The following is a 25,201-nucleotide window of genomic DNA, read 5'->3' as shown; positions in this document are numbered from 1 at the left end:
GAGGAGACTGTATTGTTCCTCTGAGGAGAAGTGTCTTCTGTCAGAGCCTTCTCAGTTACAGCTGCACAGGAACTCGGTCCCTCAGAACATCAGAGAGATGAGCGCCTATATTCTGTTCAAAAAACATTTTAAAAGACTGGTTCATAGCGCATCAAACATGTCTGCATTAACAATACTAATGACTCCCCCTGACTAACCATACTAGCACTTGTGTTTTCTCTTGAATTGGATGTTGTGGAATAACTGTTGACTGTCTTGTATGATGCCTGTGTTTTGCTTGTCTTTTCTGAACACTTTTGTTGACAGTGTTTGTTATATCTGTTTTTAATGTTTTGCTATAGTATATCGTAATTTTCACGGTATAATATTTTTACTCTTGTTTTTAGGGAGACAGGGCTGCCATCTGTCCAGGGACAACAGATGAAAAATAGCCTTTGGGCTAATTCTGGTGCATTTGCAGCAATGCTATTAATGTACACTGTCCCTGTCAAATAAACCAATAAATAAATTATTGTCCAAAATGGCCGAATGACATTGATGAAAATAGGTTTTTGAGGACAGCTATATTTAAAATATTAAAACTGGTTCTTTTGTGCTAAGTTTTGAAAAACTTATGCCACAGAGAAAAGTTTATGATTTTGTTAATTTTTATAACTTGTGCAAGCAAAAATTTTATCACTGACCTGTTTCACCGAATGACATTTCAATATTTTAAACCCATAATATTCTTTAAAATTTGGTTTCTTCTTCCAAATGTGTATTGGTAAAACGAAAGTGATATAAAACAAATCAATTTGCACAATTTAAACCTTTATATATCAATAACTAGAAAAGTTGTGGGCATTGTTAATAGGTAAAATAACAAAATAAAACCACATTTACAATGGGGCAAATTCATGTAGGCTTGAATTAAGCATTACCAGGCCATAGAAAGCCTATAATTAATTTATGTTGAGTTTATAACCCAATACTGTTAGTTAATAGCAAATGTCCAATTTTTAAGGCTTTATTTGTATTATCTGATCTGCTTTAGTCACATTTAGGGTGATAAACTAAAGCAAAAAAAAAAAAAAAAAGTTTTACATTTCAAAAATCTGGTTAATTGTATTGTAGTTTTTACTTTATCAGTTATCAATAACAAACATCTTCAAATTATTGGTATTGGTTAATAACGGCATTATTGTGCGTCACTAACTAAAACCTCAGTTTTGTTCTGGTAAAGCTGGAGAACATTTTCTGCAATCCAGGATGTGATATCTAAAATACAATTAAAAAGAGCATCCATTGGCCTAGTTTACTGTATTGTAATAGATAGATGGATCATTTTATTCAGGAAATGTTGATTTCAGGACCCGCTCAAAAAAGAGATGAAGCATCTTAAGTAGGGTGACCAGATGAAAATCAACCAAATGTGGGACAGCACCTATGTTTAAGGGGAACAAATCATGAAAATGAGGGACATCTTGTTGGAAAAACATGTTCTTATATTTTTTCACTGTTTCCCCCTCTCCTCGTTTGATCAAGACGCCTTCATTCTTGTATTCTGCTGCATTTTGGCCAATATTTTGCTCAAATCCAGGAACCAAAGCACTATTCCTCAATAGAACATTGGACAGCCTGCAGTTATGCATTGTCACTGTTTTCATAATAAATGCTCTGCAGTGGGTAAATGCAGAGGGTTTATTTTGACAGGGTCATGGGAAGTTTTATGTTGTCATATAAGCTGCATCTTAACTTGCATAAATGTTGCGGGAACTTTTCGGAGCTTTTTCAGGAGCACTTAAGAATAAACAGAGGAGTTGACCCATAGGCCCACAATGGCAGAAAGAGAGAGAAAGCATGAGTCATATCATATCATCTCTCGCATATCTCCCGTTTCACATCGCATAGCCTACTATAAAGCATACCCCAACACTGCAGTAGACACTATTAGAGGAAGAAGTGACAAGACAGTGGCTGCTGCTGAGCACTCTATAGTTCTTCTGGTGAAAATTCAGGCTTTGCTCCTGATAGTGAAATGTGGGACACAGCCCCAATTTGTGTGATGCAGGATTTTAGTTAAAATGTTGTGCAGTCTCACACAAAGCAAGAAATCTTGTTACCTTAATCCGAAGAGGCAGTCCTTAAATAGTATATTATGTTTCTGCCCTTTTTTAGTATCAGTACCCGCTCAAATGAGTATCTAGTTTCTATACTAGTTTTAGTATTGATTAATATATAATTTTCAATACTTTGACAACTCTACTTTTTACAACCTCAGCCACCACTGCTGCTACTACGCCTAATTAATTCACAGAAAATACTGTAATTAGGGTGACTATTTCACTACTTCTCTGACTACTTACAGTCACTTGCTCCTATGACATAATATGATACTATTACTAGTAGTAGTGCTATTTTTCCCATGTATTTGAGCAAAATGTGTCTTGTCCCAGTACAGATATATTGTACAAGCAGTATTTTAGGTTAAAATAAGTCTGCTGCATATCTGTCTGCATCTAATTAGAAAGCATTTTATTGTCAGATAATCAGAAATGCGTGTTATCATGCTAGTTATTTTTTAGCTTTACTGTCATGGCAAAACTCCACTCTGGTCTCAGGTGTGAAAAGCACATAAATTTGGTGAATAATTATGATGCTTCAGTGCACAAGGTAAGTGCGGAATAACTTTGGGCCACTGCAAACGTTTTAAAATTAACACGTTCTGCTTTTCATGTAAAGCATATTTAATAGTATATATATATATATATATAAGTGATAAGATTAGGTATTAGACATATAAATTTGTGTCTTGGGACAGCCAAAACATTCTTATCTTAGGATCCTGGGGTTGAAGGTGACAGGAAGTTCAGTGGTTTCCAAAACTCAATTCGAGTGAGACCTCCTGTTGTTGTTTCCTGTCTCTGCACGGTCAGCATGCAGTGTAAGCAAAATGTGCAGCTTATCAGAATTGTTATTTGCCAAGAAAGAAAATGTATGTTTTGGGTGTAATGAATCCTAAATATTGGGCCATATTTATAAATAGCCCTAAAGTTTCTGCTAATGCTATGCTAATTTCTAATCCGGTATTTAGAGTAGATTTGTGTTAATCTCAAAATGCTTCCAATGCAAACTGAAAGTCTCCCTTTGTAATCCGATTAGAAAAAAAAGAAAAAAAAGAATGCATTTACTGTAAATGCTGTTTGTAGGCTACATTATTAGCTCTAGTTTGGCTATACTGCTACCTCTTCTATTATATAAATGCTGTTCTTATTACTTCTGGACAAATACAAAACAACTACTACTGCTGCTACTACGACTGCTACTAATACTAATACTAATACTGCTAATACAGCATTAGGCTGAGTTGTAACGCAGGAGAAGTTTATTTAGCCTAACATCAGGATTTGACCTGGGACCCTGAATTTCTGTAACACTACTGATACTGCTACTACTGCTACTATAATACTATGACTACTACCACCATCATTTGTGCTGTCTTTTATTAACCATGACAATGACCATCATAATTAACAACCTTATTCAAAGTTGTAAACATTTGATTATAAATGGTAAAATGGAAGATGGGTAAAGTTGATATTCTTTGAGGTTGCAGGGTTAAACTATTCCTGGTAAGACTGTATTGTGGTTACTTAGGTTTTATGCCTGATTTGTAATTCGGTTAAGTGGTTGGATTTTCCTCTCTGATCTTTAGTTCCTGGTTTGATAATTGCCTGAACACCCAAAGGGACTTTCCTGTTGTGAATGAAATCACTGAAGAGCTCTGACGTAAATAAATATATTATAGTTTGTCTTTGAAAGTAATTAAAATAGACCTATGTAATATAGCTTTATTTTTATTTTTATTTTTGTTTAGTTTTTTTTTATAATACTGTGTCCTGGTTACGTTTATATATTCTTTTTTTTTTTTTTTTTTTTTTTTTTTTTTAATGATCTTAGTTTTAAATGACAATAACAATCATAATTATTAAATCAGTATATACAAAGTTATTATATCAATAAAACAACAGACATATAATAAACATTTCTTTTAAAAATGTAAGTAAAATAAAAAATAAATAAATAAAAAGAGGGAGGGGGCGGGGTTCAGGTGACATACTCTATACTTGTGTATTCACCTGTTTGTCACTCCAGAGTACTCCTGAAACACATCCCATGTCAAGTGAAAAGTGTCCACTTTCCCTCTAAGTTCAAATTAAATTTTTTCTAGTTGGGCATGTTTCATTATGTCATACAATAGATTAATGTAAATTAGGGATTTTTTTTTGTTTCTAGTTCAATATGATAAGCCTTCTAGCCAGTAATGTTACAAATTTGACAAATGATTTTTCTTCATTCCTAAGATTTGCAGTAACTGAGGATACACCAAACAGTGTGAGCACAGGATCAGGATCAAACTGTAACTGACAAACATTTGACAGCCTCCAAAAGATATGAGCAAGTGAGGCTTGGTCCTACCCTCAGTGGTCACAAGCTGTATCCACTCCAGGGAACATTTTGGAGAGTCACACCTTTGACAGATGTAGTTTATGTAAAATTTTAAATTGCAATAGACCATGATGGGTGAAAATTGAAGAAGAGTGAACATTGTCTTGGGCTTTAGTCCACTGAATGTCAGTTATATTCACTCAATTGTCCTGTTGCCAAGCTTCCTTTTAATGGTCCAATATAGGCATATTTTCCAGTCCATTTTAAGTCCAATAATTCAATTCATTTTATTTTTGTAATGCCCAAAATCACAACAACAGTTGTCTCGAAGGGCGTTCATGTTTTGGTTGATGGGGGAAACCGGAGTACCCGGAGGAAACCCATCCAGACACGGGGAGAAACATGCAAAACTCCACACAGAAAGGCCTGGACGACCCGGGGATCGAACCAAACCTTCTTGCTGTGAGGCATGAGTGTTGCCACTCAGCCACCGTGCTGCCTACACACAAACAGGCCATTGCAGATTTTGGAGATCAAGCCTTTCTTCAGTAGGTCCTTTAAAAGAACAGTATCAAGTTCATACTCAGGAGGCTGACAGGGGAAAGACAGGAACATTGTTTTTACAAAGCAGCGAATTTGTAAATATTTGAAGAAGTCTCTCTTTACTATCTTTTGTTTTCCAGAGTTGATTCAAAAGTGGCAAATGCTCTGTGGATAAACGGATCTCACAAATGATAAGATCCTTAAATTTGCTTAAAGAAGCATAAATAAGTGCTCGCAGTGGCGTTGGATGGACACTGTTTTCTTCAGTTTCAACCCAATCAGCCTCCCCAGCATTACACCAGAAGGAGAGGGATCGTATATTACATGACCAGTAGTAAAATCTGAAGCGAGACAATCCCATCCCCCCAAGATAGATAGAGAGCTTTCTTTATCTGGGGGGGGGGGGGGGGGGGTCTTTTTTTTATTCCAAATAAATTGTGAAATTAAACTAAACATCTAATTTGGAAAAAAATGATTTGGTAATGAGAGAGGTATGCATTGGAATAAAAATAAGAATTTTGGAAAAAACATTCATCCTTATAATGTTAATTCTTCCTGGAAAAGAGACTGGAAGATTCATCCATTAACCAAGTTCTGTTTCATTTGTTCATACAAAGCTGAAAACTTGTGTTTAAAAAGACCAGAGAACTCTTGTGTCACATTAATACTCTTATTATTTAAATTCTATTTAAAATGATTTGAAACTGTAAAGGGGTATGAGTTAAGAGGGGGAAAGGGCTGTTTAGATGTGTTCTTAATTTTAAAAAGGGTACTTTTAGAAAAATGTATATAATGTTTATATCGCGAAACTATCCCAAAGTCCTTCAGTACTGACATTATGATTGGTAGGGATGTTTTAGCATTTGATACATACAACAACAATTTATCAGCATACAAAGACACCTTATGTTCCATTTCTCCTCTAATGATATCCGAATATCCCACATTAGTTTTTAATGCTATGGCCAAGGGCTCAATTGCCAGGGCAAACAATAATGGGAACAATGGGCAACCTTGTCTTGTTGAACAACCTAAAGAGAAGTAGGATGAATGAATATCATTAGTTCTTATCAATGCCTTCAAGTGTACATACAACAGCCTGACCAGAGACACAAGTGGAGCCAAATCCAAACCTTGACAGAATAGGAGAGGAGGTAATCATACTCAACAAGGCCTTCTCCGCATGCAAAGAGAGCAGCAATTCCTGATTATTTTTATTTTTTGGGTGTAAATGATACTTAGTGATCTCCTAATGTTGAAAAACTGGTGCCTGTCTGATCTTGAGATATGACAGGAAGGATAGGAAGTATATTCTCTAGACGTGTGGCCAAGCTCTTATTAAAGCAAACAACGAAGTTAAATCTGTCAACTGGACAAATCTTGTAGGAGTGAAGACGTTTCGCTGCTCATCCAAGCCGCTTCTTCAGTTATGGTCAGATGCTGGTGGCCACTGCCTTTTAAATCTAACTGAGGGGAGGGGCTAACTACACTGAAACTGTAAACAGCTATTGTCTCCAGTTTCATCTGAAACTACCCTATTCAGCCCTTAACGACCCTACTATTGTTCTCATTGTTTTGGGGCTGAGGATGGAGTTGTAGATGGGGGAGAGATTATGTCTCAGGCCCCCATTTCTGTTTAAGGAAGGATTCTCTTTCCTAACAAAAATAGCTTCTTTAACTCCCCTCTCAAACCATTTCTTTTCTTTGGCTAAGATCTGAACTTTACTATCTTCAAAGGAGAGGTTAGTGGCTTTAAGATGCACGGCGGACTGGGGTCCAGAGGAACTCTCCCCCCGGTGTTGGTACATCCTCTTATGGAGCAGCTGTTTAGTTTCTCCAATGTAATGCTCACTGCACTCTTCACTACACTGAGTGGAGTAGACTACATTACTTTGTTTATGGCTCGGAGTTTCCTCCTTAGGGTGAACCAATTTTTGCCTTAAAGTGTTTGTGGGTTTGAAAAAGACAGGAATCTCATACTGTCTGAAGATTCTCTGAAGTTTTTCAGACACACCCGCAGTGTAAGGGATGGTAACACCTCTCCTTCTAGGTTCAGATTTCGTGTTGTCCTGTTTTTTAGCTCTCTTAGATCTATTGAAGGCCCATTTTGGATATTCACAAGCAGTGGCCACCAGCATTCTGACCATAACTGAAGAAGCGGCTTGGATGAGCAGCGAAACGTCTTCACTCCTACAAGATTTGTCCAGTTGACAGATTTAACTTCGTTGTTTGCTATGGATCAGACCTGGACGACTGAGGGTCTATACAGACAATCAATATTAAACAAACCTATTGATTTGTATGAACTAGGCTTTAAGGGTTTTTTACCAGATTTGTGTATGAGTGAAATACTAGCTTCAAAGAATGATAGAGCCAGCAAACCTCTAACCAGAGCTTCATTAAACACCTCCAACAGCATTGTGGAGATCTGATCTTTAAAAGTTTTATAGAACTCTACAGTATTTCCATTCATATTTAATTCAGTCTGGAGACATTGCTTTTTATTATACAGGTCAGATGTGGGAGAGGTCTCATATAGTTGATCTATTTCTTTGATTTTGCAAATAATATTGGATTCTTTCTCTCTTCTCTTTTTATTATTGAAGCTACTCCATGAAATCAGCTGACCATGTAAATAAGCTTTTTGAGTCTCCCATAAAGTACATCTTGTTACATCTGGTGTGTCATTAGTGGCTTGAAATAAGTTAAGGTGTTTCTCAATTTCTTTCTTGCTTATCTGATCTGATAATAGAGAATTGTTAAATCTCCATACTTTAATAATTTTTTGCCCAGTTGCAATTTGTAATATTACTGGACTGTGGTCTGACAGTATATATTGTTTTATATTCAGTGGTGAACTTTAAACAACAGGCCTCGATTAGAAAGAAATCAGTCCTCAAAAAGGAATGATGGACTGGTGATTAACAAGAGTATTCGCTTTTATCGGGCAATAGTAAACAATCAGTAAAATTAAGAACTACATGGTTTATTCACACAGTAATAGTCCAAAACATGAAAAAACAAAAGTAATTACATTTTCTCAATTTCGCATTATGGAAGAATACTAGCACTTCCAAATATTTACTGAGATTGTAACCTTACTTGATATGAAAAACTGAAGAATCTCTGTTTAGATTAAGGGGCTCAAATTTACAGCCATTTGGGGTCCAACTTCCCTTGTTGTCTGGCTCATTGACATTATAAATGCTATATGATACTTGGGTTGCAACTAACAATTATTTAGTTGAATGATTAGTCTAGCAATTCTTTCGATCACGTTTAGTTGCTAAATTTGACCCTAAAGAAGCTTGAGTGGGACATCTATCAAGATGTCCTTGAGTGGGACATCTTGATGGATGTCCCACTCAAGGACATCTTGATGGAGTATATTTACAGGCAAAATAGTTTTTCCTTCCTAAACAATAAATATTTCCTAAGTCATTTTGAGTGAGCTTGAGTCATGAAACCTGTCCTCTTGGCACATGGCATGTTTTAGACTCTGTATATAGTCCAGAAGAGATTATCCAATTACTAGTTCAGTTGGTGAATGTCTCAATAATCAATAAATTGAGATTAATTGATTAACTTGTTTATGTCATGATTTGGCCAGCTAAATAATTAAGCAGAGTGCACAATAGGTCAGCCTACGTTCCCACCGTCACCTATGGTCATGAGCTTTGGGTAATGACTGAAAGAACAAAAAAGGACAAGCGGGCGAAATGGTTTTCCTCTGCAGTGTGGCTGGGCACACCCTTAGAGATAGGGTGAGGAGCTCAGTCACACAGGAGGAGCTTGGAGTCAAGCTGCTGATTCTTGATCTCAGTTAAAATCTGCACAGCCCTAATACACAATTATTTTTTTTAATACCTAAAATTTCTTTAAAAAGTAAATAGCATGTTTTTGGCCCACACTAGATTAAAGGGCCTTTATTACGCTATTTGATCTGATCTATGTTATAATGTTGTTTCCTCAACCAAATCATACCTGGAGTTTTCAATTCTTCTCTCAAATGGAAAACGATTTGTTCCACCTTACCATATCATGCAGTTGTACAGGATGTGCTCCACTGTGTTTTTAAATGCTGTACTTCTTCACTAGAATCATTTGGATGAGTCCTGGAATTGCCAATCTCTACTGAATGAAACATAAAAAGTAGATGTTAACTTGAAAACTACTACTATTTAACATCACAAGGTAAAAAAGAGCATTTTGAGCTTTGGAGATGCAGACAGATTAATAATAAAGGATTACTCGAACATGTGAATGAAAGAAAAACACAACTCTGGGTATGTTTTTGATTAGGTTACAGCATAATATGACTTAAAGAGCACAATAATCCATTTTGTGTAATATAGGACCTTTAATCTAGCTGTCAATCCAACTGATGACAGTGTTTCTCTTCTTACATTGATGAGCCCAGATTGACTTTAACATAGCTGCCCCATCACCAGTGTGTGTCTCTGTAGACTCCCGGGTCCAGCCGTGTAAGAGTGGAGGTGAAGCAGGTTAAAATTCAACAAGCTGTTAATGTGTGACCGAGGTGCATTGTGGGTACTTTGCATAGGCGATCATTTATTTAAGGCCTCAGGTGGACCCTCAATGATTAGCTAATGCAATTTTCTGGAAAGACACATAGTTTTAGTCCAGATTTTATTTACCAGAATTACAGCTGAACAATTTGGGAGACATATCAAGTTGCTGTTTTTTCTGAAAAGCACTGCCATTGCAGACAGTTTGAGCAGAATCCTATCAAAATATAAAATGCTAAAGTTCACATGTTAAACTCATCCTGAAGTTAAACTTTTTAAAACTCGCTTGACAAAAATATTGAAATGTGAACTGACAAACTAAACCAAGAATCATGGAGTTTGTACCGTTGCTGTAATACTAGTAACTAGCATGCTAATAGCACAACAGTCTTACTTCCGGGTTTATGGATGACGAAAACAATTTAGAATTAGTTGCAGACCACACAGCAGTGTAATTTTGACATTAAGAGCTGCATTTACAATATATCTTTACTGAGACACAACAATCTTTACTTTTTACATGAAACATTGCTATCCTTCAAACACCTAAATCTGAAACATTTCACATTCACAATCACTTTTGGTTTTGGTTTGGACAACAACATAAAAAGTGATATATTTTGAAATTATTTAAAAATACTTTCAGTACAGAAAGACATTTTTATTGTTTTTGAAAAGAAAAAGTAACATTTAATTGAAAATCAAGATCAATAAAAAAAATGAGAATGTTCATTATGAGGACTCATTTTTTGCCATATCACCCAGCAATACCATAATGCATTTAGCTTAATCACATATTTTGTAAGTTATACAATGTGAGCTACAATGGATAAGTTGTCAGATAGTAGCTCATTCAGTTTCACTTTTTTTCATTCAAGGGTATTTCATGACAAGATTTCAGCAATCACCTGATCACCCCCCCCCCCTTTCAGTCTCTCCAAGTCTTGGTCCAGTTTCGGCTTGTAAAGACCTCTTTAACCTCTCTCTCTGTCGTATCATCGCTGTATCTGCCCTCCCCCTCCCTGCGTGCCGCGCTGGGCCTGCTGGTCAGAGGTGGCCACACTATCTGACAACCTCTGGGGACAAAGCTCCCGTTCTTCCTGGGAGAGCCCCTGTCCCCCACCTCCTCCCTCTCACCAGTTGGAATTCTGCCCTTGCCTACACAAGCTGGGAGGGGACATACACAGGCATAGGCAACATGGCAAAGTCCACTGACTGATCCTATAGCAATTTTCATCAGATTGCATTGCCTATGTATGTCAGTTCTGTACGTAAAGTTCTGTTGATATTGGTAATGATTTTTCCCTAGCATTTTTGTACATCTAGTTCAGTGGTTCTTAACCTGGGTTCGATCGAACCCTAGGGGTTCGGTGAGTCAGTCTCAGGGGTTCGGCGGAGGCCAAGACACGCACCCGACTCATATGATTAGCGGACTGCGAGCGTCTCCAGACGTTGGCCCAACTCAACAAATGTACCCTTTGATGTGTCTATCGAAGTACCTGCCCAACTTAAATGAGCCGTTTCAACACTGCTCACGCCTCACAGACAAAGCTCACAGTCCTGTGTAAAGACACAGCCCTGACTTTCAGACGCTGTGCGCAGGAGCAGGAGGATCAGGAGGACGTAACTTTCGCTCGTCCCTCATGACGCGCTAAAAAGCTTGTCTGTAGATGTATAATGAAAATCCTGATAGGAAATCGCCACAGAAATCTATTTGATGTAGTACCAAGTTTATTATATCTGTGCTAGATCTGCTCTTGTCTCCGCAATGACGTATCACGTATACACATCAGACACGTTGCTGAAAAGTAGAGCCACAAGCGAGTGAAAATGAGCCAAAACAAAAGTCTTTGGAGAGCTTTTTAACAAAGGGGAAAAGTCCAACTGAGGAGCCAGAAGAGGAGACTACTACCTCCAAGAAAAAGGAAGTTAAATTTAAGAGACAATACCAGGAGTCCTACTTAAATATGGGTTTGTCGCTACAGGTGATTCTCACGTGTAGAGTCCGCTCTGCGTAACATGCGGAAAAAGCAAATGAGGCAATGAAACCTTCAAAACTGCTTTGGCACATGGAGACTAAGTACCTGGGATTAAAAGATAAGCCTTTAGAGTTTTTTGAAAGAAACTGTGGAGCAGACTAGACATAATCACTCCGTGGATGTCATTGTCTCTCATCACTCCTCGATGGGTCCACCTCATCCCAAAGACACAAGCGCATGGCCCCCTCTGATACAGCCGTTTGGTGAGTTGTATTTTTTATGGACTTAACTTATTTTTACCATATTTATCTGCCACGCGTAGAAGGCTTGTCCGTGAAAATAAAACCTACATTATTCCGTTGCATTATTATTATAATTATATACTATGTTATCTTCATTTTAGCTGTCAAAAAGTATTTGCGGCTCCCAGTGTTTTATTTTCCATGGAAACTGGGTCCAAATGGCTCTTTGCGTGTTAAAGGTTGCCGACCCTGTAGCGTGATGGAAATTAGGTGATGGGTGTGTGTTAAAATGTTAAAAATAATAAATAGCATAAATACAATAAGCTCATTGTTGAAATACATATGGTTAAAAATGTAAATAATTTCAGTGTGGTAGAATTAAAAAAGGTCATGTCTTTGTAAAAAGGTATATATGTAATTTGTTGTGAGTTCATGCATTTTATTGGTTTTATTCTTTGAACACAGTGATGTTAATGCACGATTCATTTTGTGCACCAGTAAAACATCCATATGTCTTGAATTTGAAAAAAAAAAAAAAAATTTCAATAAACAAGGGTTCGGTGAATGTGCATATGAAACCGGTGGGGTTCAGTACCTCCAACAAGGTTAAGAACCACTGATCTAGTTGTTTAATGAGGGGGTTCTAAGCAAAATTTACTTTTTGGAACTTTCTACCAAGTTAGAGCATTGTCCCATCATCAAAATCATGCCTGAAGTGGTTTACAAAACAAAACATTACAACATCAACGTGATGCGATGTGCAGTAGTGTCATTTGCGGTATGCATGCAGATTTTGTTGTGATCTTACTCAGAAGGGGGAGTGACTTGGCTTGGAGAGCAAAGGGAGGAGAGAATGTCTGTGTCAGAAATGAAAGTGAAACTTATTCAACATGTTAATAAAATATTTTTGGTGAATATAGCATTTAAAAACAATAAACTGTATCATAGTGATCTAAATTTGTTATGTTTTGACAATTAATACCCCAAGTGTAACACCCCCTCTTTAAATATGCAGTATATAGCTTTATGGTGGATCATTCAGATGTGCTTGTTTCCATGAATATGTTATTGATCGGTCTTGAATGTTCCACTGTATTGTATTAAAGTGATCTATCTCCAAAAGAAGATGATGCCACCAGGCCAAGGTCTGTGGAGAGGCAACCTTGCTATGTGTTTCAAGGTGTATTTGTACAATAAAAATACTTAAAAATAGTTAAAATAAAATGCTAAATGTTTAATGCCATACTGTAGAACATTCCAGGTAAAGTAACGTCTTCATTGAGACAAGCAGGAGGCATTGCTCCAACCTGAAAAGTTACTCAGTGCACCATAAAGCAGTCTGTATGGAAAGCAACCAAAGGAGTCTTACAATAAATTTCATGCCAGTCATGCTAAAAACAATAGCTCCTTACATCGAAGTTGGTTAGCTGCTTAATGATGACGTCAAGTAGCACGGCCAATTGTTTTGAGCTCTCAGAGGGAAACTACAAAAATATGCTAGATTAGTGCAAGAACAAAAGATGATTTGGGTATGTTTTTGACAGGTATGTTTTGAAGTAACACAGCATCATAACACATTTACCAATATATGATCTCCAGAAACATTTTGTTAGCATTTTTTACAAAAATAAAATGTAGCATAGTCTATATACACTACCAGTCAAAAGTTTGGACACACCATCTCATTCAATGTTTTTTTTATTCTTGTTTATTTATATATATGGAAGACATTGAATATTTGCAGCAAGTGATATGGAAATATGTAGCAAAACAACAACAAAACAATTTAAACAACAAATTATGTTTTCATGTTTTATATTCAAACGGTCACAGTAGCCACCCTTTACTTTGTTGACAGCGTTGCAAACCCCTGGTCTTCTCTCAATAAACGTCTTGATGCCACTCCTGAAATAGTTTTCACTTCACAGTTGTGCCTTTACAGGGTCAAGAAATCGCAAGAGTGAAATGCAGTAATAAAAGCAAATGGTGTCTACTTTTAGTTAAGTTATTTTGAAATCTACATTCCATATGTATCCTTTCATAGTTTTGATGGCAATGTGAATAATCATGGAAATAAAGAAACCAAAACATAAGTGTCAAAATTTTTGACTGGTAGTGTACATGTTTGCATAATAATTTTTGCACCCTTTTCCATATTAATATTGTTCACAACTAAACCACATTCCTTCAGTGGCACATGATTTTGTTGCTATTGTACAGGAAGCTACTATACATCTAATCTTCACAGGGGTATAATCTGGACTTCTATAGTCAGAGTGTAATTAGCATAGGTATTGAGTGAAGGGCTGAACACGTCCTTTGTGCAGCTGTGTTCTCCTGGGTTAAACTGAACAGCTGAAAGGTTAGGGCCCATCACCACTTTCACCGCACACCCTCTATACAATGTCCTTCACGGAACAGCCTATTTTGGTTTGTTATTTGGAGGTGGTTGTCAAATTTGCTATTAAAATGTATCGGCACACAATTTAGAAAACTGTATTTTGATAATTGTTGCATGTGTGTTTAAAGATGCTGTATTTTTACTGTCTTTACAAAACAGAAAAACAGAACGAGTTAATTTTAAATGGTTTTCAAGGGTCAGTTATTCCTCACTTATCTTATGCATTCTGCGCATCATAATAATTCAGCATGATGAGTTTATAAGTGCTTTGCCATGAGTTTTGCTATGACGGTAAAGCTAACAACAACTAGCATGCTAATTATATACAGACTTAAATTTGCAGCTGATTTAATTTGACCTCAAGAAATGCATGGGAAAGGTGCTAATAATTAGAAAACTATAGTTGTATTTTTAGTTTTATCATGTGATGTTTAAATGGTATTGATTATAATCTGTCTTGTTTTTGTTAATGAAACAAAGACATTTTTTTTTATTTAAGAAAATGTAAATTGTCAATGTCAATATGTTAATATATATAAACACAATTTAATAATGAACTACTATGAATAAGTTGCCAAGATGGTAGCCTTCTTTTTCACTCAGTTTCACTTCATTTTATTTCTCCGCTAGTGACGCCAGAGGAAATTCTCAGAAATACTGTTTTGAATGGAACATTTCATAAGAATAATGCTAGACAAAAAAAATGCTGTAGTTTGGCTGCTCTTATGCAACATTCTCCTGGTCTGAATCTGACAGACTGTTGTTCTAAACTCTGAAATCTGCAGAGCCATCACCATCAGCTGACTGGGACACACAGAGGGAGACAGGCAAAGAATGCTTTCAATATAGAAGTTAGCAGGCTAAGCTTAGTGGCTACAGAATTGGACTTTTTTAATTAAAGTGGCTGTATTTGGCTGAAATTAGTTTTGCCCTAATACCGACATATTGTAAAAGCAGTTCTTTAGATCAAAATGAGACCTCTTTAGAATTTCAAATTGTAAAGCGATTATTGTATGAGAGTGTGAACTGTTAGCATCTTAGTGGTTTTTAGCGTTACCGTGACAGCAAAACTCTGCTCTGGACTCTGAAAGTTGTGTTAAGGTGCTTATAAACCCATGGTGAAAAATTTGTATGCTAGGAATGTGTTAGGTTAGTGGGAAATACATTTTGACCTAGTAAAAAAATGGATTTGTTCTATATTTTTCACATTTTTAAATCAGGTAGTCTACAGCACTTAGAGAATAGAGAATATTTTGAAATGTGTATAAAAGATTTGGAAGATTGGAAGACTTTATGACTCCGTGAACACCTTGAGAGACATTTTAAATGTGCACCATGTAAGTTTTATGCTGAAGGGTCTGCCACCTGCCATAGTATGCCATAAAACTAACCATTCTCTGTGACATGGGCAAGGAACCCCACCAGACTAAGTTATGGGTCAGATCTGTGGAGAGGTGATTCCTGTCACACTAAGACTGCACCCTTCTATTTTTAGTGACAATAAACTGAAAATACAAGATAGATTAATTTTAAAGTCACATTTGACAGACTCATCACAAGGAAATGCACATGTTTCATATCTACATTTGCAATCTAAAATGGTGCTGAATTATTGAAGTTATGTCATGTAGACCTATTTTTTGTAGCCTACACCAATACCTTATAGATTAATATGACTATATTAGCATTACACTTCCCTGCTAGCTTTTGTTTTTGCATTAGCTCAAAGTAACAAACATTGTCATATTTTTAGCTGTTTATAAACCTCTTAAGGAATTCCAATTGTGTTTTGAGGCACATCAGGTTCACTTGGTTAGGTGAGACTCAGGGAAAACCCTTATAGCACAGTGGCTGCCATTCTAATAGGGTTCAAATGCTAATGTCACTATATGCTGACTCACAAACTCAAATGTGATACGTTGTTGTCCTGGGATGCTACAAACAGGGCCAAACAGAGGCCTGTTACCACTGAGACAGGGGTGGTTGTCATGGTTATGGGGCTCCTGTGCTGTTGTTGTTGTGGTGGTGTGGTGACATTGGTATGGAGTCATCAGGGCTCTCTGTCTGGGGAGGCATAGGCACACACATATATACGTGTGTGTGTGTGTGTGTGTGTGTGTGTATATATATATATATATATATATATATATATAAGAAAATTCAAATTTCCTGAATAGTTTTAAAATGTTCTTGATCAAGAACTATTATGAAGTTATGAGAATTTGTGGAGAAAATTGAAGACCAGAGAGATTAATCTTGAAGAAAAAAAGAGTGGTATATAAATTGTATTGGGGATTTTTGCCAATAGTGTAAATAGGGCTGCAAGATTAATTGCAATTGCACTTTAAATGGATGCAATTAGTAAATCGCAAAGACTGCAATTTTTGAAGTACCATAATTTCCTCCATTTCCACAAACAACAAAATTATCTGTCTTATTCTGCATCAAAACTGCTAATGCTGTAGTTTAGATCTCTACAACCATGCGAAAGAAATGCAATTCTTGTGTTAATTTGTCAGGTCACGTTTCACTGTTTTTGTCATTCTTCTGGATGCCTTTAAAATATTAACTTTGTAAAAAAAACAAAAAAAACAACAACAACAATAAAATTAATAAACTGAATTTGAAGTTCAAATTGATTTGTTGGGAAGAAAATCTATTAAGCCATAAAACAAAACATACCAGGGCTAAGGTGTCATAACGTAGTTCATAAAGTCTGAATAACTCTTATACTTCTTATACTATTTTATACTTGAATTTAACCATCTAAAACAAGCCCCAGCTGCAGTGGTAGAACAGTCAACAGCAGAGGTGCAGAATGTTGATGGTTATCTCATGATGGGGAGACTCAAAGTGGAATTTCTGATAATGCCTGATCTGCTCCTCTGCAGTTTACAAAGATCCCATTGACTCGAATGCACCAGCACACAATACTCTCTCTTTCTCTCTGTGCCTGTATCTCTGTACGGGTACATTTTGGAGCAGGGCTGCTAAAACCACACACAAATTACATGCTTTTATAGAGCGCTCTCACCGTGCACTAGCCATAATATGGACTATGAAAATACGACCAAAATACATTCAACTCAAACAGTGTAGCATACATGGAGGTATTAAAGGAGGGCATGTAAGTTTTATTTCAAATGCCATAAACTTGACCTATGTCCCTAGATACGAGATAAACCTGTTCAAATCAAGTATGTTATTAGAGGCGATTGTAATGCAGATTTAATCTTAATAAAAAAAAAAAAATAAAATAAAAAAAAACGTTAGCCATGATTTCCAAGTTGCAGATTCATGTTATGATTTTTAATATGATTATGAGAATTAACTTAAAGGAGTATCTAAATGGAGTCTATCTTTTGGATTGCCAGTTCCTACAACTAAAACCATTTAAAAAATAAACTTCAAAGGACTCTCTCTGATCTTAATCCTCACTACATAACCCCCAGCACCTGCAGCCATTAATCAGTGCTAGTGCAGCCTATACAGCTCATTGAGTGAATTCTGGACGTTCGGAGTTTTCACATCAGATGTGGCCTGTCCATATACTGAGAATGAGAAAAACTTATATGTTTCCTCCATCTGCAGGTTAAGGCGCTGGCAACCCAGATTCAGTTGTGAATGGAATTCCTTTTTAAACCAGGAAGAGTTCAGGCTACATACCTTCACTTTAATATAGTGATCAAGGTAATGCTAACAACTAGCTTGCTATTACACACTTCCTTATACTTGGACAACAAACCGCTTTATAACAAAATGCAGACAGTAAACAGCAATTTTTGGTGCCTTTGCATTATCATTAACATGCTATAGAAAACACCATTAACGCCTTTAAGCTCCTGCTGTGTCTCAATTCTGTGCCTATCGACATTTGTTGCTTCTTCATGACCACAGTTAACCCCTTGGTCCTTATCGTTCATGCTAACATAGCCCGGCGTACCTCATGCGTTTTAGTCTTTTTGTGCAGTGTTGTTGTAGAAGGAGGAAGGAGCATACACTGGGGGATAATGGGAGAGTGTGCGTCATGTCCGGAGCAGGAAATGGAGGTGACTGACCGAGATATGTTTTTACCGCAAAAATACATACTAAAGCTTGAGAGGAGTGCACTACATACAATGGTCTCTGGGCAATGGCTACTGAGGGATTAAACAATGAAAACAATATAGTTTCTGTGTAAAGCATAAATCATTGTTTATGATCATCTATGCCATAGCCGTATACCACTCTACTACTACTCTATGTGGTCTATTCATACAGCTCAAGATCATTCTTAAGCTGTTCAGGAAAGGTTCATTTTTGTCCTGTGAATGTGACTTTTTTAGTATTGATACATGCTCAAATGAGTTTTGATATTAGTTTGAGGTTCAACTAGTATCTGGTTTTCAATATGTTTGACAACCCTTGATTATTGCTTCATTAATGTTTTTGGAAATAAATATTAACAGAGCATTGCTCAATTGTCACAAACCCTTTGGCTTGTCTCTAGTATTCACAGCATGCATGGATTTTAGATTTTTGGTCAACCCGAGCGTTCCTTCTTTCTTTCAGATTCACAATGGATAAAATACTTTATTTTCAGCTTTTACAATTTGCACTACCAGTCAAAAGTTTGGACACCTTTTTTATTCATGTTTATTTTCATAATTATTCACATTGTAGATTCTCACTGAAGGTATCAGAACTGTGTATGGACACATGGAATCTAGTAAACAAAAAATAAACTCAAAATAATACAAAATTGTTTCAGATTATACATTTTTAAAAATAGCTTTTTTGCACTCTTGGCATTTCTTAATCCTGACAAGGCACAGTTGTGAAAAGCATTTCAGGAGATTTTATTTTAAAGATCATTGAGAGAAGTCCAAGAGGTTGCTGCTCTATCAACAAAGCAAAGGGTAGTTACTTTATAATAATTTCACTTTTTTTCACCTTGCTATATAATTTTTATGTTTATAAAATGTAGAAAGTATAAAGCATAAAGACAAAACATTGTATGAGATGGTGTGTCCAAACGTTTGACTGGTAATGTCCTACTCATTGACAAGAAAGTTGGGAACCCCAGTCCTGATATATGAGGAAAGCATTATAAATAGCATTATTTTTATTTTAAGTATATGTTAATTCTGTTTTTTTCATTTTTCCCGAAATATTTCAAGTACCCCACTGAACGAAATACTCCCATTTGAGCATTATGTTTGAGAGGGGTATAATAACAAAAACAATACATCAATTTATTATTCATTCACAGCAGCTTGGAGGCTGACTGACTTGCAGCCAATCTATGTCAACAGTTTCCGTGGCTAGTTGTGCCCTCTAGGAAGAAACCCTGATTGCTTTTGTGGTGATGTATGTAAATGAATGCTTACGTTTTGTAGACGTTTTCATACCAAAGATATTTGATGTATAGCTTTCAATCCAGTTACTGTCAAAGTTATTACTTACATTATGCACAAGTGTGTTTCATACCATAAAAGAACATCAACAATATAAATAAAATAGTCTGAAGTGGATTTGGTCCATAACAGGTTAAATGTGTGCGCTGCAGTCTGTCTCTTGAGCTCTTGTGTTTGGGGCCCTGGGCTGTTTGGGACATTTATTATCGTCTGTCTACTTCTGCTGGGAGTAAATTCACAACAAACTTTGTGATGGACATGTAATAAAGTAAGTCTGAAAATCTCAAAACAACTGTGGAGATGTTTTCACTGTTCAGAATTGGTAAAGTGTCTGTCAAAGTTATAGTTGTAATAGTGATGATGGCAGTGTTGTTTTAGCCATATAGTTTTAAGGTTTGTTTTACTTCGATACTGATGCAGATTGTATTCAGTTTTCTGTTATGGGCAACATTTCCACTATTCAAAAGAACTAAAATTTGGTTTTAAGTTGTTAATTACTATGACACGTTACCATGTGGTATGATATGCAAATGTAAATGTAATTTGTAGTTGTAAATAATTTATTTCCTTCTTAAAACTGTGAAATTGTTAAAAAAGAGTATCACCATTTAGGTCCCTCCAAAATGTTTGAATGCAGCATTTCATACTGTGTGGAACATTCCATGCAAAGTGAGAACCTCTTTGGAGGCCAGGCTGTGGTGGACCTTCCAGGGGAAAGGTTATGCATTGCACCAAAACCAGACTAAAATAAAAGCATATTTTTTCATTATGAACGTGTTTATTACACTGAAAAACATTAAAAACATATGCATCCTTAGTCTGGCTTGCATCTCCACAAACCTGACTCTTACTTGGCCTGGAGATGGGCATACTCTTGCTTGTTTCCATGGAACTGTTGTTCCTTTGGCTATTTTATTCAACACTATGGAAAAAGATATGTGCCAAATATGGTTTAACTTTCTATTTTCATTGAACCATGCAGATAACATTCCAACCCTAGAGACGGCAAAAGAAAAATTCTGTTCTTTTGGTATGGCTCAAACCTGGACGACTGAGGGATTACACAGACACCACCAGAAATTTACTATCACTAAGTCAATAAAGTCATAATTGTCATTCCTTTGGTTTTGTCCACGCCAATCAACCTCTTTTATTGACTTTAATTGATACTTTGCAGCTGATATAATTTACATTCCCTGGGGATTTGATACTAACTGTGGGCACTGATCTGTCTAAAGGTCTCTTACTTAAGTTCGACTTTAATCTGAGTTTTGTTTTAATACAAGCTAACCATAAAGAACTGACTTAGCTGGAAGTACATCAGGTGAGCTGATTTTTACTGTTAAACAAATCCCTTACACATAAAATTACAGTCACAAGCTAACTAGCATTAGTGTTTTTTAGTCACTCTCACCTTTTTGTTGAATCACCTAAAAACAACAACAACAAAAAAAAACACCTAAATGGGACCATGTATTGATTACAAGCTCCTGAAAATATGTTGTCAAAATCCATTTTGTATTTTTTCTTGAGTTTTCAGACTATCTTAAACTTTTTTTGACAATGTTAATGTCTGCATTGTGTCCCCATGGTAACTGCTGAACATTCCGCAATACACATGCATGCAAAACATGGTAACTGCTGAACATTCCGCAATACACATGCATGCAAAACACCCCCAGTGTGATATCACTGTAAAGTATCAATTCATTTTCGGATGTGAATACACTCCAAATAACTTGCAATACATATATGGCATCGTCATTATTATTATTATTATTATTATTATTATTATTATTATTTTTTTTTTATTTTTTTTTTTCTCTACTGTGTCTACTCACAAAGCAGACAAGGTCTTGTTGCACATTCCTTTAGGACTTCAAACTTACTTCCTCTGGACACAAAATCTCACCCAGACACATGGAATCTAACCCACAACTTACTAGGAATGTAGGTACAAAAAAAATATCTAAACATCAGAGAAGTATACCAATTGTAGTTCTCTGTAATGAGTTGCATAGTTGCTGTTGTCTGATTGGCTGTAGTGAGACAGTCAGCACTATGCCAGGACAAAGAGGTCAAAGATGGCTGCCGTGAAAGGAAGAGGTCATGTGATCCAGAGTCATGCGGTCCCGCCCACTTCCTGGTTCAGACTGTGGGGACAGAGATGACATAACAAAAGGGGAATACCATCATGTGTTTGCGATTGCTGGATTATTATTTTTATTTGGCCTGGCAGATTTGAAGTACATCTGAAGAATCTGAAAGCCATGAGGTGACAAACACTTACAAATACTAAGTAGTGTTGTCACGATGATAAAATTTCATACTCGATTTCGATCCTAAGGAATTGACTCAATACTCAGTACCAATTCTGATACCCCAATGATAATAAAAAAACACTCTAATAGAATTTGAATAGAATATGATTTTAAACATTAAATCATAATACTTTTATATTACCATGTGGCCTTATATCTGTATAATCCCTCAGTTACCCAGGTAGGTGTCATAGTGGTTCATGTGCATATACTGATGTGGTCTTACACTTGTTCTGATACAGCTCAAGATCATGCTTAAGATATTCAAGAAAGGTTAATTTCTGTCCCGTGAATGTTAGTTTTTTAGTATCAATACTTGCTCAATAGAGTGTCTAGTTTCAATATTAGTTTTATTATCGATTAGTAACTGAATGTGTCTCTTTCTGATACATTTGACAACCCTACCTCAGCCAAGGCACTTCACCGACATTGCCTAGTATCAATGCGGTGTAAGTGTGTAAATGTTGGTGGTGGTCAGAGAGGCTGCTGGCAAATTGGCAGCCTCACTTCTCTCAATCTGCCTCAGGGCGGCTGTGGTTACTATAGTCGCTTATCACCAGTGTGGAGTGAATGAATAATGCAGGTGAGCGAGCGAGTGCCTATATACTAATACATTTTTTGGTATTGCATTGTTATCACTATTACTATTGGAGAAGTTCTTATGAACCCCTTTTGCATTTTCTGTATCTTACTCACTACTCATGACACATATTGGTGCGTTTTATTGTGAAACTGCAGCATGACTTTGAGAACTGACTGTTGAATGATGAACGCATGTCAAATGTTTCACAAGAAGCATGTGGAGAAATGTTTTTTTGACTCAAAGTTTTATAATAACAAAATTAATGAGGAAGTGAGAGATACCAATGCATGCTGTAAACAAACAAAATGATTACACAATATAATCAACTAGTATGATAAAATTGCCATTTTATCCCGATAATAATCTATTCAGAGATGGGTAGTGGGTAGTATACATTTACATTTAAAAAAAAAAAGGTACTTTTCTAGCAGCGTACTTTTATTGAAGTGACAATATTCTTACTTAGTAAAAGTTTTTGTTATTTTTCCTACAGTCTTCAAGTGACAATCGCTTTATGTTGACAATATTAACCGAATTGAACATTTGGTTTCTTCCACCACTCTTTCAGATATGATTCATGATTTTCAAATTTTTGGGTTCATCCTTTGAAAATACCAGATTTTGTACATAATTGAATGTTTTGTCCATCAAATTAGATTAACTTAGTTTTTCCAAATAATGTTTATTCTTGAGTAATTTATTAAACCACTGCTTTGTACTTCTACTTAAGAAGTATTATTTTGCTGTAAAATACCCTTACCCTTATTTGTTATCTGAGGAGGGTAAAGTGTACAAAAAAAACCTCAATTAATTTATTTGTGTTTTTTCCTCAGTCTTGCTTGCTCAGCCCATAGAAAATGAATGTATGGAAGGTCTGACACTGAAAATTACAGACTTCGGCCTGGCCCGTGAATGGCACAAAACCACCAAGATGAGCACAGCGGGGACCTATGCCTGGATGGCCCCTGAAGTCATCAAAGCCTCCACTTTTTCCAAGGGCAGCGACGTCTGGAGGTGAGCACACATGAAGCTATATAACACAATAGGAGATAAGGAACATTATAGCACGACAGCAAAGATTGACCAATATGGTGCCCAATTTTAATCTAATCCAGAGCAGCACTGGCTCCTATGACGGGGCAGAACTAGGAGACGCGGCACAACAGCCCCTCAAGCCAGATCCTAAATAACGCGTTACCCACGATTGTCACCAAAGAATTAACAGCATGTAAGCGCAGCAGTGCAGCATATGCACTATAATGACTTTTATTATTAACCGCTTGGACAATCTACACCAACGATGTGATGCCCAAGGGGCATAATTACACTATGCCTCGCTCAAAGTAGATTGGTGTTCTAATTTTTAACCATCGGTGGAGCGTATCCAGGCTTTTCATCAGGAGAAAGACAAATAAGGAAGTAAGCACATGGTGTCAAAATAAACTTCCGATACCCTTCCAAAATAAGCTCTTTAAAAAAACTACAGTTGTGTAAACAATGTGCGTCACATCCAGGAGCTCAGGGAATGACTCATGATAGACTATGACAAGTTTATAGCCATGATGGTTAAAATACACTTCACAACATGACTGATTAGAAAAGGTAGAATAGCTACATTACCTTAGAAAACAAAACACATTTAATTATTTGGTATTTGTTAGCTTTTTGAGTTCTTAACACGTTAGCCCCAGCACTGATGTTGTCTTTGTATCAGACTCCATTAGATGAGTCCAAGCAGCAAATGAAGGGCGGTGAGCAGAGGCTGGGCGGTGATAGATGTCAGCGTGACCACAGCACGTGATGTGTTCAAAGCCCTCTGGGTGTGTGGGACGTTTGAACAGGACATAGTCCCATTGTTTAGGCACAGACAGAACCCAGCAGCTCAGCCCACTACATGAGCTTTAGAGAGCAGGTTTGACGTATACAGCTGTACTATGAGCTTTGTTAGTGAGCATGCTATGTTTTTGGGAAGAAGTAAAAAGTATTGTGTCTATTGTCTGAATGGTAAAAATTACAAACAATTTCTTGGTGCCCATTTTTTACATAGTGCTTACACTTGGCATTTTAAATTTTTTATTTGTTCACATTTTTGTAGTTCAAAGCCTATTATTGACAAGATAAGCTAATTAAAGGTATGGTACATAGCCTCGGCTCTTACTGTTTAAAAATGTAAACTACAATCACAACTGAACCTGGTTTGCCAGTGCCTCAAGATATACATAGAGTGCACATATAAGTTTCTGTCATTCTCAGAATATGGACAGTCCATGTCTTATGTGGAAGCTCAGAACCTCCAGAATTCACTCACTGAGCTGTAGAAGCTGCACTACCACTTATTAATGGTTAGCTGCTGGTGAACCAAATCACCAAATTATAACATAAATAACTTGGCCATTATGCCCAATGTTTTTGTAATTTAGAATAAATCAGCATTACATCATTATCAGTAAAAGCTGTATTTGATTTGAACATGTCACAGGTCATGTTTATAGAATTTAAAATCCTAACCACAGCACCTTCAGCCAATCATTAATCAACATGTATGTGTCCTCTATCTGCAAGTTAAGGCACTGGCAACCCAGGTTCAGTTGTGAGTTTAGTACTGCAAAGGCTACATGCAGCTCCTTATAATAAAACATTTCTGGCCAGTTGAACAATAATAATCTTACCATCCAGCACATTTTACTATGAGGACCATCCTGCTTCACTGTGTTGTGGTAACGTTTATAATGTGTCTGTATTAGCTCAATTTCCTCTCACCAGGCATACTCTCCCAGTC

At 36.5% G+C, this 25,201-nt stretch overlaps 1 protein-coding gene across 2 annotated transcripts in view; it reads left to right on the top strand.

The window, feature by feature from the left end:
• LOC117386209 (mitogen-activated protein kinase kinase kinase 11) overlaps nucleotides 1-25,201 on the top strand; it is an 85,923-nt gene that overhangs the window by 12,933 nt on the left and 47,789 nt on the right. For both annotated transcript variants that reach the window (XM_033983541.2, XM_055228874.1), the window contains exon 2: nucleotides 23,256-23,436. In XM_033983541.2, the coding sequence (XP_033839432.1) occupies nucleotides 23,256-23,436 (181 nt within the window). The remainder of the gene's footprint in view (nucleotides 1-23,255; nucleotides 23,437-25,201) is intronic.

Source organism: Periophthalmus magnuspinnatus, chromosome 18 (assembly GCF_009829125.3).
Source record: "Periophthalmus magnuspinnatus isolate fPerMag1 chromosome 18, fPerMag1.2.pri, whole genome shotgun sequence".
NCBI classification, from domain to species: Eukaryota; Metazoa; Chordata; class Actinopteri; order Gobiiformes; family Gobiidae; genus Periophthalmus; species Periophthalmus magnuspinnatus.
The sequence above is the reverse complement of the archived record's forward strand: the minus strand, read 5'-3'. Positions and strand labels throughout refer to the sequence as shown.